This window comes from Pongo pygmaeus, chromosome 10 (genome assembly GCF_028885625.2).
Source record: "Pongo pygmaeus isolate AG05252 chromosome 10, NHGRI_mPonPyg2-v2.0_pri, whole genome shotgun sequence".
Lineage (NCBI taxonomy): Eukaryota > Metazoa > Chordata > Mammalia > Primates > Hominidae > Pongo > Pongo pygmaeus.
In genome coordinates, this window is record NC_072383.2 from 130,621,584 (window position 1) to 130,638,548 (window position 16,965).

At 45.3% G+C, this 16,965-nt stretch overlaps 1 protein-coding gene across 6 annotated transcripts in view; it reads left to right on the forward strand.

Annotated features, from left to right (window-relative positions):
- Nucleotides 1–16,965, forward strand: part of SFSWAP (splicing factor SWAP) — a 91,131-nt gene that overhangs the window by 27,016 nt on the left and 47,150 nt on the right. For all 6 annotated transcript variants that reach the window (XM_054444800.2, XM_054444804.2, XM_054444801.2 and 3 more), the window contains one exon: nucleotides 16,206–16,446. In XM_054444800.2, coding sequence (XP_054300775.1) covers nucleotides 16,206–16,446 — 241 coding nt within the window. The remainder of the gene's footprint in view (nucleotides 1–16,205; nucleotides 16,447–16,965) is intronic.

Sequence of the window (16,965 nt, forward strand, 5' to 3'; positions counted from 1 at the left end):
GGTCACTAAGCTTTTCTGGCTTTCATGTGGCCTGGTATTTAATAATCACCTTAGGATATACTCAGTCATTCTTTCTTATTTACTTCCTATTGATAGAGATTTTCCTACATTTTGGCAGCCTGGGAAGAAAAGCATCTATTTTTTTCCTTAAAGTCCAGCAGAATTTCATATATATATATATGTATATAAAATAATTTTTCTAGAAGCTCATTAAATATAGATGTGTAAAACTAACAATTTATTTCATTTATTAATTAGCCTGACAGTGAACTACTTTTCATGCTCTTTATTTTTCATTACTTGTCTTCTGCTATTTAGCTATAAATCCTTACAGAAGAGTATAAATAAATAAAAGTAATTATGCAGGAGGCAGTAATAGTGAAATGCTGCCCACTGTGATAGCCTATGGTTTTTTTTAACAAAATGCCAACTCAGTTTTTCTTAATATTTATTCTATAAATATCTGAAGTGAAATTAAACCATTTCGCGTGGCTACTATAGATATTTTCTTGCTTCTATCCCAGTTTTTTAAATGTGCCTTTGCTGTTTATGGTATATTTTTCCTGCAAATCATGACTTTGAAGTTCTTTACTTACTTTCCAAACCCGTTTTTAAAAATGGTTTTATTGTATGTCAAGAGAAGAAGGAAGAAAGCAAAAATATTACCCAAGATTCCACCATCCAGAAATAGCCATTACTGAACATCATTAGCAAAGTGGAAAATACTGAGGTAATCGTGCTAAATAAAAAGGAAAGAAAGAAGCTTGTTATCTGTGGAACACAAAGATCATCTTTATGCACGAATATCAATTAAAATGTTGGATGTGTCTCTAGAAATACTTACGTTAAAGTGGAAATAAACTTAATTTTACTTAAACAGAAGAGCCTACAATCTAAAAATGAAGTAACTGTCGAACTTCGGATGAAAGTTTCTTTTATGCCTAAAGAATTCAGTTCTGAAAAATGGTTAGGAGAACATTGAGAGATTGTCATTGTAGATATTTTTTAAAACTATATATTTTTCCTGATTTTTGTTAGAATTTTTCAACTTTTTCGTTGCATTTAATATATATCGAACATCTTTGTATTAACAGTGCATGTGTATCTCTCTCTCCTAGCTGTAGCAACTGCCTAGTATCCTGTTGTATAGATTTATTATGAAACAGCCCTCCATTAATTGATAATTTGATTATTTATGATTTCCAATTATTTCTACTTTTCTAGTGCTGTAATGAACATTTTTTTTTTTTTTTTTTTTTTTTTTTTGGAGACAAGGTCTCGCTCTGTCACCTAGGCTGGAGTGCAGTAGCGTGATCTTGGCTCACTGCAACCTCAACCTCCCAGGCTCAAGCTATCCTCCCACCTCAGCCTCCTCACCAGCTGGGACCACAGGCATGTGCCGCCACACCTGGCTGATTTTTTTAGATAAATTTTTAGAGGGTCTTGCTATGTTGCCCAGGCTGATCTTAAACTCCTGGGCTCAAGTGATCCACCCACCTTGGCCTCCCAAAGTGCTGGGATTACAGGCATGAGCTACTGTGCCATGCCAATTATTTATTACTTTTAAGCACTAATACGGTATAATTCCATATGCAAGATAAAAATCTTAGAAAATAAACAGCTAGGTCAAAGAGTATATGCATTTGTTTAAAGTATTACCAGTGACTGAGCAGTTGCCTTCTGAAACATTGTGTCAATATGCAATGCCACCACTGGGATATGAGTGCTTCTTAGTTTTGTAACCATTTGAAATGTAAGATTGATTTGAATATGCTGATATAGAAATATATTTATTTAAGAGTGAGTAGGACAGTCAATATACTATATATATGACTTTGACTTTGGTTCCTTTAAAGTATAGAAATATTATTTTTATATTATGAGAGTGTATAAATAGTATTTGTGTTCTCTTATTCCCTAGTTGCGCTTTTTTTTTTTTTTTTTTTCGAGATGGAATCTCGCTCTGTTGCCCAGGCTGAAGTGCAGTGGCACAGTCTTGGCTCACTGCAAGGTCCGCCTCCTGGGTTCACGCCATTCTCCTGCCTCAGCCTCCCGAGCAGCTGGGAGTACAGGCGCCCGCCAACACACCCAGTTAATTTTTTGTATTTTTAGTAGACAGGGTTTCACTGTGCTAGCCAGGATGGTCTGAATCTCCTGACCTCATGATTCACCTGCCTCGGCCTCCCAAAGTGCTGGGATTACAGGCGTGAGCCACTGCGCCCAGCCCCTAGTTGCTTACTTTTAGTTTTATGGTTGACTGGATTTGTTTTTTCCCTACAGCTTCTGTTTTTGAGTTATTTATTCGATTCATCTTTTCTTGATCATTTGAATTTCCTAAACAAGTAACGTTTTTACAAGGGCTGTAGTTCGTGAATTCTGCCTGTTGAAAAATGCCTGCCTTTGACCTTTGTGTGAACAGGACAGCTTGTCTGGGTATAAAAACTCTTGGGTAATGCTGTGGGCCTCTCAGATCTCTGGGAACTAGAATCTGACGCTGTCTTTTCCACCGCAGAGTGGCCCGGGGTAGCTGGATGGGTCATGACTACCTATTTGGGTTTGTTCATTGATTGGTTTGCATTCATTGCTCCTATGCTGCTCTCTGAGTTTTTTCATGCTTGAAAATCTTTCTCAGCTGCCTTTTAACATAAATAGCAGTTTGCAGGGAACAATGCACCGAGTCGCTTGCCTAGGATTCAGAAGTGGAATTGAACATTGCTGTGGAAAGGGCGAGGCCAGCCCTGTCTTCCCTACCCTGTCCTGGGAGGTGGATGCTCTTTCTGACCCAACATCTGAGGAAGTCTTGCTTTGCCCTTAACTTTTATTAACTTAATTTCCCATTTTTCATGGACTATATTGTATACCTTTCAGTCAAAGGTTCAGTTCTCATTTCCGGGAAGTTCTTTTCTGTTGCGCCTCGAGCACCTTTCCTGTCCCACACATTGGTGCCTCTGCTTGAAGGACACAGTCTCTTGGTTCGGGTTACGTTTCTTCTTCGAGCCTGTGCTCCCTGTGTTTCTCTTTGGCACTCAGCAGGACTGTGTCCATCTTCCCTGTCAGCGACTTTTTTCAGCCATGTCTATTTGTTCCTTGTAGTTTAAATTCCATTGTTTCTGCATGGTATTGTTTGGATCCTTGGCTGGTTTTCTAAGCTTTACAGCAGGGCTCCACAGCCTTTCTATATAAAGGTGCATGTCTTCAGCCCTGCAGCTGCCCAGCCTCTATGCAGCCCCTGCTCTGTCCCTGGGGTGTGGAGGCAGCTGCAGATGGTCATAGACCCGTGAGTGTGGCAGCTCTTCACTAAAGCTTGATTGATGGATACAAGGATTTTCATTTCCTTTTTTTTTTTTGAGATGGAGTCTCACTCTGTCGCCCAAGCTGGAGTGCAATGGCACGATCTCAGCTCACTGTAACCTCCACCTCCTGGGTTCAAGCAGTTCTCTGCCTCAACCTCTCGATTAGCTGGGATTACAGGCATCCGACACCACACTTGGCTAATTTTTGTATTTTTAGTAGAGATAGGGTTTCACCATCTTGGCCAGGCTGGGAACTTCTGACCTCGTGATCCACCTGCCTCAGCCCCTCAAAGTGCTGGGATTACAGGCACAAGCCACCGCGCCCAGCCTAAGTTTTTAATTTCATACAATTTTGATGTCATCAAATATTATTATTTTGTTTGTTTGTATTTTTTCAACCATTTAAAAATGTAAAAACCAGGCCAGCCAAAATGTAAAAACCAGGCCAGCCAAAACCACACCTATAGTCCCAGCACCTTGGGAGGCCAAGGTGGGTGGATCTCTTGAGCTCAGGAGGTCAAGACCAGGCTGGGCAACATAGTGAGACTGTCTCTACAAAAAGAAATTAAGAGAATTAGGTGACCATAATGGCGTCCACCTGTGGTCCCAGCTGCTGGGGAGAGTGAGGTGTGGGGGTTGGCAGAGGGGAAGGCATTGAGGAGTTCCAGGCTGCAGGGAGCAATGGTTGTGCCACTGTGCTCCAGCCTGGACAACAGAGCGAGACTCTGTCTCAAAAAAAAAAAAAAAAAAAAGCCAGTAAACACCATTCTGCTGATGGCTGTACAAGAACAGGGAGAGTGCCTGCTGGACCCTGCCTCACAGCCTCCCCCTCTATTGCATTTGGTTGTGTTACCTTATTTTTGTGCTTTGTTGAATTCCTGTCTTCTCAGATTCATCTGTGGCTCAGAGAGCTCAAAGGTTCCTCGAGTCACATGCTCCTCCAGCTTGAGTTGCCATTCACATGCCATGCTGCTTCCCTCTGCTGCTTTTCCTGGGGGCGTGTGCGGGGTCTCATGCCGTCTGGCACTTCTCCTTCCCTGGTGTGCAAGCTTGTGTGTTCTTGGTGTGGGTGGATTCTCCTTGATGCTCTCTCACCTTCTCTTAGCTCCTTTTTCTTCCCTTCAAACAGCCTTCTTGGGAAGACCTATCCTCTGCTGTCTTTTGTGAGATTCTAAAAATGTCCTAGAGTGGATTTCCTTCCCCCAGTGAGGGACCTACAGGGAGAGATGTTCTTGAGTATCACAGCATATGTCAGGCAGGGCCCCAGGTCCACAAGCCCCATTCTCCTCACTGTCAAGATCCCCACTGCAGGTCAATGGCATTTCCACCTGCTTCTCTCCATGGTGGGGCCCAGGTCTCACTTCAGCCACTTGCTCTCTTTACCCACAACTCTCTGGAACCTATTTTTATGTAAGAAGTCTTCACAACCTCAATACAGCATTAAAAATTGAAAACTTCTTACTTTGAGGGTCACTGATGAAAATGATAAGTTATGTTTAGAGACAGGCTTTTTTTTTTCTAGAGGAAAGTTTTATTTGCCAGAAAGAGGTGACTTTTAAGCACAGTGGGCTAAAATTCCAAATAGCTGGTTAAATGCCCAAAACGGATTCATTTTGATAGTTTGCCAGTTTGACAAATGAGTAATCTTGCATCACTACAGAAGTCATTCAGGTTTCCCTTATCCAATTTGGTGATGTCAAAACAAGTCTTCTCTTGTTGGGGGACTTTTTTTTTTTTAAGATACTAGGTCGTCTGGAGGTTACAACAAAAATACAGTGTGGTTGTGATGGACTGCATGTTAAGTGATTTTCTTGTAGGTCTTGGCATATAAGAACCCATTGACAGATCGTTGGAAACCATTCTGTGTTTATGGATAGCCTTACGGTTTATATTAGTCTGTTTTCACACTGCTGATAAAGACATACCCGAGAGTGAGGAGAAGAGGTTTAACGGACTTACAGTTCCACACAGCTGGGGAGGCCTCACAATCATGACAGAAGGCAAGAAGGAGCAAGTCATGTCTTATGGATGGCAGCTGGCAAAGAGTTTGTGCAGAGAAACTCTTGTTTTTGAAACTATCAGATCTCATAAGACTCATTCACTATTATGAGAATAATGCGGGAAAGACCCGCCCCCATAATTCAGTCACCTCCCACCGGGTTCCTCCCACAACATGTGGGAATAGTGGGAGTTACAATTCAAGATGAGATTTGTGTGGGGACACAGCCAAACCATGTCATCCCCTCCCACCCCTCCTAAGTCTCACATCCTCACATTTCAAAACCAGTCATGCCTTCCCAGCAGTCCCCCAAAGTCTTAACTCATTTCAGCATTAACTCAAAGTCCACAGTCCAACATCTCATCTGAGACAAGGCAAGTCCCTTCTGCCTATCAGCCTATAAAATCAAAAGCAAGTGAGTTGTTTTCTAAATACAGTGGGGGTACAGGCATTGGGTAAATACAACCGTCCATATGGGAGAAATTGGCCAAAACAGAGGGGCTGTGCAGGCCCTGTACAAGTCCAAAATCTAGCAAGGCAGTCAAATCGTAAAGTTCCAAAATGACCTTTGACTCCATGTCTCGCATCCAGGTCACGCTGATGCAAGAGGTGGGTTCCCATGGTCTTGGGCAGCTCTGCCCCTGTGACTCTGCAGGGTACAACCTCCCTCCCAGCTGCTTTCACAGGCTGGTGTTGAGTGTGGCTTTTCCAGGCACATAGTGCAGGCTGTTGGTGGATCTGCCATTCTGGGGTCTGGAGGATGGTGGCCCTCTTCTCACAGCTGCACTAGGCAGTACCCCAGTAGGGACTCTGTGGGGGCTCCAACCTCACATTTCTCCTCTGCACTGCCCTAGCAAAGGTTCTCGATGAGGGCCCTGTCCCTGCTGCAAACTTCTGCCTGGGCATCCAGGCGTTTCCATACATCCTGTGAAATCTAGACGGAGGTTCCCAAACCTCAGTTCTTGACTTCTGGGCACTCGCAGGCTCAACACCACATGGAAGCTGCCAAGGCTTAGGGCTTCCACCCTCTGAAGCCACAGCCTGAGCTGTACCTTGGCCCCTTTTAGTCATGGCTGGAGCAGCTGGGACACAGGGTACCAAGTCCCTAGGCTGCACACAGCACAGGGACCCTGGGCCCAGACCACGAAACTGTTTTTTCCTCCTAGGCCTCCATGCCTGTGATGGGAGGGGCTGCCATGAAGACCTCTGACATGTCCTAGAGACATTTTCTGCATTGTCTCAGGGATTCACATTCGGCTCCTGGTTACTTATGCAAATTTCTGCAGCCAGCCTGAATTTCTCCTCAGAAAATGGGATTTTCTTTTCTATTGTCAGACTGCAAATTTTCCAGACCTTTATGCTGTGTTTCGTTATAAAACTGAATGCCTTTAACAGCACCCAAGTCACCTCTCGAATGCTTTGCTGCTTAGAAATTTCTTTCACCAGATACCCTAAATCATCTCTCTCAAGTTTAAAGTTCCACAAATCTCTAGGGCAGGGGCAGAATGCCACCAGTGTCTTTCCCAAAATATAACAAGTCACCTTTGCCCCAGTTCCCAACAAGTTCTTCATCTCCATCTAAGACCACCTCAGCCTGGACCTTATTGTTCCTGTCACTATCAGCATTTTGGGCAAAGCCATTCAATATATCTCTGGGAAGTTCCAAACTTTCCCTAATTTTCCTGTCTTCTTCTGGGCCCTCCAAACTGCTCTAACCTCTGCCTGTTACCTAGTTCCAAAGTCACTTCCACATTTAGGGGTTATCTTTTCAGCAGTACCCCAGTTCTGGTACCAAATTACTGTGTTAGTCCATTGTCACACTGCTGATAAAGACATACCTGAGACTGGAGAGAAAAAGAGGTTTAATGGACTTAACAGTTCCACATGGCTGGGGAGGCCTCACAATCATGGCGTAAGGCAAGCAGGAGCAAAGTCATGTCTTACATGGATGGCGGCAGGCGAAGAGAGCCTGTACAGAGAAGCTCCTGTTTTTGAAACTATCAGATCTTGTGGGACTCATTCATTAACATGAGAACAGTGCAGGAAAGACCCACTCCCATAATTCTGTCACCTCCCACCAGGCTCCTCCCACAACACATGGAAATTGTGCTAGTTACTAATCAAGATGAGATTTGGGTGGGGGCACAGCCAAACCATACCAGTTGTATCTCAGTTGGAAAATACTTGGACACAATGTGTGATGAGCCAAATAATAAATGCTTTTAAGTATTTGGGAGGATGGGAAGGAAGATCATATTTTCTTAAAAACTGTGGGCTTACATCTTAAGGAGTTTTTGGTTTGTTTTACCATTTTTATTCTTGCAATATGAGATTTATGTTATAGAGAGCTAGTAGATAACCACCCTGCCTAAAACAAACAATTGCCAGAAGGGATCTTTTAGGAATTCTTGAAAATTATCTGAGTTCAGGAGATGAAATCAGAAGTCTTGAGAATGGAGATAATTGAGTGGAAAAGAGAAACTTGCAGAAGGAGAAAGAGTTTCTCTGCCCTGTTTTCTCATTCACTTCTAGAGGACCTTGAAGGTTTCTAACATCCCCTAGGTGTATTAGGCACTTTCCTCACTCTTGAGAATGCAGAATTCAGTAATAAAAACAATTATTCTTGAATTGTGTTGTCAACGCCTGACATTTACGTACATAGAATGTGGACCTCTCCTGGGGTGCAGGTCTTCACTGTGAATAAGGCAGCACTCTAACTGTAGGCAGAGTAAGATTCTCAAATCAGGCAGGCTGCCACAGTCTGAAGGACCTAAAAATACCTGTTTCAGGGATCTGCATCTTCAGATGGTAATGAAACTTCTGGTAAGGCTTTTTTTTTTTTTTTTGGCAAAAAAAAAAAAGTAGTATTGTAGAATTTTACATTAAATAATGAAATTGCCATGAAAACAATTAATTCTGACATTGATCCAGCAGCCGAATAAGCCTGCAGGGAACGGCGACTCTTGGCAGCGGGTCAGGCTGTGGGCTTCAGAGCAGGCTGCTTCCTGGCTTACCAGCCCTGCTAGGGTAAATCTGCTCTCAGCGGCTTCCTCCTAGAATCCAGCTTGAAAATTAAATGGAAATAAACGAACATCGGTTATGGTCCGGGAAATTTGCTACATATTGCATGTTCTGTATGACACACTAATACATGTACATGCGTAGTATTACAGATGACTGCATATATTGGTGAACCATTAGCCTGAATTGGAGAGGAGATCTCAGGTGAGTATTGGGAACGTGCACATTATCTTCACAGTGCAGCCCACCTTGCATCTCTGAGAAGTCAGTGTGCATGTGGAGAAAGAATGGAAGGGAATGCAGGCAAGTTAAGATCACCCTTGAGAGGTGGTTCTCAGATGGAGCTGTGCTGACTTCCTAGCTGAGGACCTACAGCGTTGTTGCAGTGTAGACTCATGTAATGGTGCCATCTTTTAAGCAAGTCTTGACTTTTGATGCCTCATTTGCTGCTGCTGCTAGACCCAGGCGGAGCGAGCTTCTCTGGCATGTGGGTCGTTTGTTTGCAGTGTGCATTTGGTGAAATTGACAGCTGGGTTTCCCTGTTCCCCCGCCCCCGCCTGGAACATCAGTGTTCTGAGCCTGTAGCCAATGCTTTTGTGTGACTTCTCTTTCTTTCCTGTGTTCGTTCCTATTATTGTTGCTTGTATGTTTGCTTCTGTATTTTGCTGGAGCACATCCTCCAGTAGTTTCCCAAGAAAGGGTACATAGGAACACAAAGTTTTTGAAATTCTTGGATATCTCAAAATGCCTTAATTTTGCCTTCGCATTTGACAGGTAGTTTGGAAGCACCTAGAATTACGGGGTGGGTATGACTTTCCCTAAGAATGTGGGTGCTGGATGCCACCATCTGCAGGAGCCTTTGCTGCCATGGAGAAGCTCATGCCGGCCAGGCGCGGTGGCTCACGCCTGTAATCCCAACACTTTGGGAGGCTGAGGCAGGCGGATCATGAGGTCAGGAGATCGAGACCATCCTGGCTAACACGGCGAAACCCCGTCTCTACTAAAAATACAAAAAATCAGCCGGGTGTGGTGGCGGGTGCGGTGGCGGGTGCATGTAGTCCCAGCTACTCGGGAGGCTGAAGCAGGAGAATGGCATCAACCTGGGAGGCAGAGCTTGCAGTGAGCTGAGATCGTGCCACTGCACTCCAGTCTGAGCGACAGAGCGAGACTTTGTCTCAAAAAAAAAAAAAAAAGCTCATGCCATGCTCGTTCCCATTCTCTCCTGTGTAACTTGTACAGGTGTTGAGAGATTTGCATCATGTTCTGCCATGCCAGGAACACAGTGGACAAAGCTCCTTCTGCCATGGAGCTTATATTCTGGAGGGCAAAGCCAGACATTGACAGTGGACACATGACTAAGAGCGATGGAGAAAGTGGCCATGACAAGGGGACCAGGGTTCTGGGGAGGCCAGCAGTGCTGGCATCATGGGGACAGGGAGGCCTCCTGTGACCAGAGACCAGAGGAAGTGCAGGTGAGCCCAGCAATTACCATGTGCAGGATGGGGGATGGGACAGCGATGGGACATGAGGTAGGAGAAGCAAGCAGGTGGGTTTGCAGGAGGGCTTCCCAGACAAGGGACTTAGCTTGACCCTGGTTGAGAGAGGTCGCCGTGGGAGGGATTCAGGCAGAAACTGTGGAGGCAAGGATGGAAAACCCAGAGCAGGCAGCAGCCAAGAGGCTGTGCATGTGGAGGGCAGGAGGTGCTGCAGCTGGAGGGCGGGACTCAGAGCTGAATCGTCAGGCGTCAGCCATGGGGTCTGCCAGATGAACTGGATGGATGAGGGGTGTGGCCACCTCCTGCGTTGGGGGACTACAGAGGAGAGGCATGGGGAGAAATCAGGGGCTCTGTTCTGGACACATTCGGCTTGAAATATGTATGAGACATCCCAGTGGGAATGTTGAGTAGGTGGTTGATGCACAAGTTCAAGTTCAGCTCAGGGCTGGAGATGTGAATTCTGCAGCCACCAAGTATAAATAGAATTCAAAGCCACTGAACTTAGAAGAGTCCCTGTCAACAGGATTTAGATTCAGGAAAGGAGACCGAGAGGCATGGCCGCTGCGGAGGAAGAGCCTGGGGCTGTGGGAGCAGCGAGGCCACCATCTGGCTCTGGATGCCTGGAGAGCTGGGAGACAGGAAGGCTGGCTTGTTGCTGTCTCTCAGATGTGCTCAGCTGGTGACATTTGCCTGGCTAAAACACAGGGGCCATCTCTTTAACATTTCTTATTTAAATAGGTGTGTGTTTTCAGAATATCTATACTTATCTCCATAGAACTCTTAACTATTTTAATTCTTTTTTTTTTTTTTTTTTTTTTTTTTTTGAGACAGTCTGGCTCTGATCTCAGCTCGCTGCAGCCTCCACCTCCCGGGTTCAAGTGATTCTCCTGCCACAGCCTCCCAAGTAGCTAATTTTTTTTGTATTTTTTAGTAGAGACAGGGTTTCACCATGTTGGCCAGGCTGATCTGGAACTCCTGGCCTCGAGTGATCCCCCCACCTTGGCCTCCCAAAGTGCTGGGATGACAGGCGTGAGCCACCCTGGCCAGCCTGTTTTCATTCTTAATATACACATTGTTCATCCTCCATTACTTAGCTCTTCCAGAAAGGTGGTTACTCACCAGTCTCCTCCTCTCTAAGAACCTTCTCAGCACAGGAGTTCTGTTCTGTGTGTTAAATTTACACGAGATTAAGATCATGCAGAGATACGAGGGAACTGGCTCTGATTTTTGCAAGAAGCCAGTTGAAGAGAGGGCCTTGGGAGGTAATTAGGCAGATTTCTCTGACCTGTGTTAAGTAGCTCTGCACGTTTCAGAGGAGGCAGTATTGGAGAAGGACTTACAAATGTGCTTCCTGCTTTTAAGCAGCTTGGTTCTCGTCATACAACTACACTTGCCTTTAGGGACTGTGTAGGTACCTGTTGGAATTTCTTTCTTGGATTTATTTGGAGTAGGCGTTCGTAGTGCTCATAGTGTTTATTAGAGTAACATGACATCAGCATTTAACTTAGTTTAAAACCTAGTCCGCTTTGGGAAATTCAATATAAAATCCTGAGAACAGCAACAAACCTAACAAGATATATATGGTCCCAGCTTACTGAGGGTTCAACTCGACGATGGTGCAAATGCAATTTGCATTCAGTAGAACATCAGTAAAATACTTGAGATACTAAAAACTTTGTTATAAAATAGGCTTCGTGTTACATGATTTCATCCAGCCATCAGCTACTGTAGGTGCCCTGAGCACATTTAAGGCAAGCGAGGCTGTGCCATGGTGTTCGGTAGGTTATAGGTGGATTCTGTGCATTTTCCGCTTCACGGTGTTGTCAGCGTATGGTGGGGTTGCCGGGAAGTAGCCTCACTATAAGCCCAGGAGAATCCCTGCATGTTGTGGCAGCCTGAGGACGGCAGGAGCCCCTTGGCGCACTGTGCCCTTCCCTGTTCATGACTAGTAATGGCACAGTTATTGTAAAGCTGATGTGGCTTTTGCCAGCCCAGACTTCAGTTTGTAGACTACAGCCCAGCTTGTAGATTTTATTTCTGTTCTCACCCTGTTCTAGTCCAGAAATTCTTAAAATTTAGTGTTCATGAGAATTGCTATATACAACATACAAGGGGCTGTATACAAAATCTCTGTGTCCTGTAGTTGGTAGTCAGTTTAAAGGGCTTCAGTCCAGTTAAAGGGTTCCGTGAGTTGTGTGGTGCCACCATTGTGTGGGGCACGTGTCAAGCAGCTTCATGGTCACTGCAGGATATTTTAGCACTGAGGCATTTTAGAAGCAGTCCAGGCCGTGCCACCAGCTGGCATGAACTCACTCATTAAACACTTACTGAGGGCCTGCTCATGCCAGGAGCTGTGCGAGCTGCTAAGGTTTTGTGGTCACTGTTTGGAGATATGGAGTCCTTAGGGACATAGCTGCACACCAGTCCTAGTGGCACAGGAGTCGCCATAGGGCGTTGTTTACAGGGTCCCCACGTGAGCCCAGAGCAAAGGCCTCCTGAGTCTGCCAAGGAGGCAGAGGCTTCCCGAAAGAGGTGGCACTGGAGATAAGCTGAATAGGGGCTTCCTGGCAAGCAGAGACCCTGTGAGGCCGTGCAAAGGACAGAGACCTGGGGAACAGAAGCCAGGGCAAGGGGTGGGTTGGGCAAGCGCAGAAGCCCTTTGGGAGGCTGGCCCTGGGCTGCTCCAGATGCCTTGTGCTCATCCTGCCTCCCAGCAGAGCCACAGCATCTGGGGAAGGACGGATCTGACGTCCCCCTCAGATCTTCACATCCCTGACACCCTGTGAAGTGAGAATCTGGGAGAAGCAACCCAGGAACAGTGTAGCGGAATTCATGAACCACTGTGGTGGTGGTTCCCGGGCTGCCTCCAAGCATGGCAGTGCCATAGGACACGTCCCACATGCCCACTGTCTGCCGACAGAGAAGTGTTTTCATCTCATCGAGCAACACATACTTATTTCTCTTGGAGTCCTTTTGAGAGACAGGATGATTTTCAAATTTGATTAAAACCTTGGAGAGAATCACAGGTGTGTGTGGGGAAGAGGTGACAACAGCAGTGGCTAGCAGCAGACCGCCTCACAGAGGCTGTACGTGTCTTGGCTTCACAGCTCTCCTCCGTGAGAATCTCCTGGGTCTGGGTCAAGGGTGTGCCCAGAGCATTGTCAGCCTGGGTGGTTTTTAGCGTGGAGCCTCTGAAGCAAGTTGTGGACCTAGGCTAGGATGTCCCTGGAGGTGTTTTCAGATTTGGGCATTTGTTTCATTTTTACACCTAGAGACAGCCTTTTTTTCTTTTTGTGAGCTCAGCTCAGGGCCTCACTCCATCACCCAAGCTGGAGCGCAGTGGTGCCATCACACCTCACTGCAGCCCCAAACTCTTGGGCTCAAGCCATCCTCCTGCCACAGCCTCCCAAGTAGCTGGGACTATAGATGTGTACCATGCCCAGCTAGTTTATTTTATTTTATTTTTTGGAGATGGGGTCTGATGACATTGCCCAGGCCTGAAGCATCCTCCCGCCTCAGCCTCCCAAAGTGCTGGGATTATAGGTGTGACCCACGGCACCCAGCCTAAATTTTTCATTATATTTTAGCCAACATTTTTGGCATTTGTAGTGGATGAGTCTCTGAGTAGTCTGCCATTTTGCCGGCACTGCTATTTTTTTTTAACACTTCGTTTTTATTTAACATGATGGAAGGCTCAGGAAGGTCATATAGACTAACAGTCTGCGTGTTCTTTAAAGGAATGGCGCTCAGCTTTGAAAACAGCTTCTTCATCTCTGTTGTGTTCCAGTGTGATTGCACTTTACACAGTTACATAAAGAATGCAGGTATCAGGTTGGAGCTGCATAATATGTACTACTAGTTGAAATAATTATAAACTGTTTTGTTTTGTTTGTTTTTATGAATTCAGATCCCATCCTTTGTGGCCCCAATTTAAAACATATTTGGACTGCTTTTTAGGGATGAGACTGACTGTCCAGAGCAGGACATGAGGTTTCCGTCCTTCCTGCTGAGGTGGGAGGCTTGAGACCTGACAGTAGCCAGTCAGTAGTGGGGTCGGTTCCACCCGGCCCTCCCCAGAGCCAAGCGCACACTGGGCTGCACTCTCTCCCCTGGAGCGCTGGCTTCGCCCTGGCTGAGAGGAAGCATCCATACATAGTAGCCTGATGGCTCCAGCAGGGAGTGGGTGGAAGCAGCAGCTCCCCACTTCCAGGGATGACGTTGTCTCTTACAGAAGCACGTGCTTATATTCGGATTCCTGATTTTGATAGGAAAGCCTATGTTGGACCATCAGGTCAGTTCGCTGGTCCAGCACATACTCTGTGCTCAATGCAGAAACTGCAGAGACAGTGAAGACAGGACCTGCCGCTGCAGGAGTCTCAGAGATGGTGCCTGCCCTGCTGTCAGCCTCTCATTGACATCCAAGGGTCTCATCCCTGTCCCCGGCCTTTTCTCAGAAATGTTGCTCAGATATTTCTGTGTTGACGATAGTGTGGAGTACATTGAACCCACTTATTTTATTTTGAAAATCTGGAGTTTCTGTGTCATGGTGGTTGGTGTGTAACATGGAGCTAGAGAACAACGGTTTAGGAGCTCATCATGTATAATTAATTTAAATAAGTCGTTAGCAGCTGGGGAATATGCCTACAGCACAAAGGAATTATGCTGCCTCGCCAATCTAAGATGGAAAGGTCAAGATAGTGTAAGTTGTACTTCGGAAATTTTTCTCTGCATAGCATACATTACTGGAAACCATGGTTAAGGTTTCACTGTTTCTCAGTGTTATTGTTTTAAGGTGAATTAATTGAAAGTGAAGATAAAAGTTCTTAATTCGAAAAATATTTTCATCATCTCCTAATAAAGAGAAGATTAAATCTCTGTGTAGTCAGAACTACTTGCTTATCTCCAACAGGACTGGAAGTTAAATAATTTCGTAATTAATCATTGAATCTTCTGTGATTCGTGGTTCTGAACATTTAACCCCAAAAAGGATAAATGTACAGGATTTTTAATTGTTTTTTTTTTTTTGAAAAGAACCAAATGTTTAATGACAGATATTGGGTAAATAAAATTATGGCCCATCTATAATACACATTCAATTTTAAAATTTGATAAAAAAGAATATTTTAACCTGGAAACATATTCACAATATATTGTTAAGTTAAAGGTACAGGATGCTAAAAAAGATGTACAAACAATCCCTGTTTTACAGAAGAAAATAAAAATAATGCTAAAAAAATTACTCTGTATACTTCCAAGTGATTCATTTGTATGATGGAATTATAGGTGATTTTTACCTTTGTCCTTGTTCTTTTCTCTCAATTCCATGTATAAAATTTTCTTCCATATACAAAAAGACCTAAAACATTTTTAAAACAGCAAAATCATTACAAAATAGAAAGTAACCTAGAAGTATGTTCTCTATTATTAATCAGAAAAGGCAAGTTAAAAATAGTATTACATTATGGTATTTTTCAAGAGCTAGAGATTAGGTCGATTATTTGTTAAAAATAGTATTACATTATGGTATTTTTCAAGAGCTGGAGATTAGGTCGATTATTTTTCTTCTTTTTATTTATTGATTTATTTATTTATTATACTTTAGGTTTTAGGGTACATGTGCGCAATGTGCGGGTTAGTTATATATGCATACATGAGCCATGCTGGTGCGCCGCACCCACTAACTCGTCTTCTAGCGTGAGGTATGTCTTTTAATTGTTAAGACAGCGCGCCGCTACCCTACAGATACCTGCATGTGTGCGCAGAATCGCTGGCAAGATGGCGCACACAGCCTCAGTGCCCCTGGGAACTTTTGTTTACTGAATACATTCCTGCACAGCATGTGTTGCTGGGGCCGGGGGCTGACGTCAGGGTTGCCAGGAGCAGCTGCCTTACCAAGGGGATGGTTTCCGGATTAACATGTGAACGGAGGGAGCAGCGTACCTGGAGAATGAAAGCTGGTGTCAGCGCGGGGAGCTACCCAAAGGCATTTCCTCCATGTGCATTTAGGAGCGTAGGTGGCCTTGGTGGGCCGTGTGAGCAAAGGGATGACTGGTTGCCGCTAGAGAGGAGACTGTTCCCAACCTGCACATTTTGAAGTTAAGGAGAACATTAATTTGTCTAGAGAATATTCACGTCTGGTGCCTTTGAATGTCCTCATGCCATTCACTTTCCATCTGTCTTTGGATGTGTGTTGTGTCTTTGCCTGGTTCCTTTAAATTGCATATTGCGCAGACAACCTTTTTGTATCAGAAAAATCTAGAAAACGGCATGGTTGGAAGTGAGCAGAGGCAAAGCTGCATCTTGCCGGGGGAAGGGCTCTTGCGGCTCAGCGCATTGTGGACTCATGGACCAGCCTGTGGCCGGCCATGCTCACTCCAGGGCAATGTGTCTCCACAGCGACCGTGGCAGCCATGTATTACAGCTACTATATGCTACCGGACGGCACTTACTGCCTGGCGCCGCCCCCTCCCGGAATCGATGTGGCTACTTACTACAGCACCCTTCCTGCTGGCGTGACCGTGTCTAACTCCCCTGGAGTGACAACCACTGCCCCACCACCTCCTGGGACCACACCACCACCGCCCCCAACCACGGCGGAGACTAGCAGCGGGGCCACCTCCACAACCACCACCACAAGGTAGGTGCAGCATCCACCGCTGCCTGCTGTGTGAGTCACTCAGCACTGCAGTCACTGGGGCCGTCTGTGTCTCCATGGGGGGCTTGTAATCTAGATCACATACGGGGTCCCCATTATCTGAGTAGTTATTATTCCAAATCCCCAAGTTACAAAGTTGACAGGAAAACAGAAACTTTTCCTGTCAACTTTGTAGCACAAACTTTTTAGCATTGAAGTTAAACCACTTATAAAGTTGAATTCATTTCACGTTGCACGCTGGCCCCAGATCTCCAGCATCTGTTCTTGCGCTTTGTGTCAGAGTCTCAGTTGAGCTGTGCTAGGCAAAATCAGTATGCAGTGAAACTGCAGTTGTTTGCAGAACATGCAGGTTCATGAAGTTGACGCAGGTGATGTTGGGGTGCTTCATGAGTCTCTCCCAAGCTGTTGGCCACCGGGGGACCCTGGCAGCTACTTTAGTTAACCTGTGAAGCCATGGGCAGAGCCCTAGCTTTTCCAACAGCGAGGGCCCCCAGTGTTCAG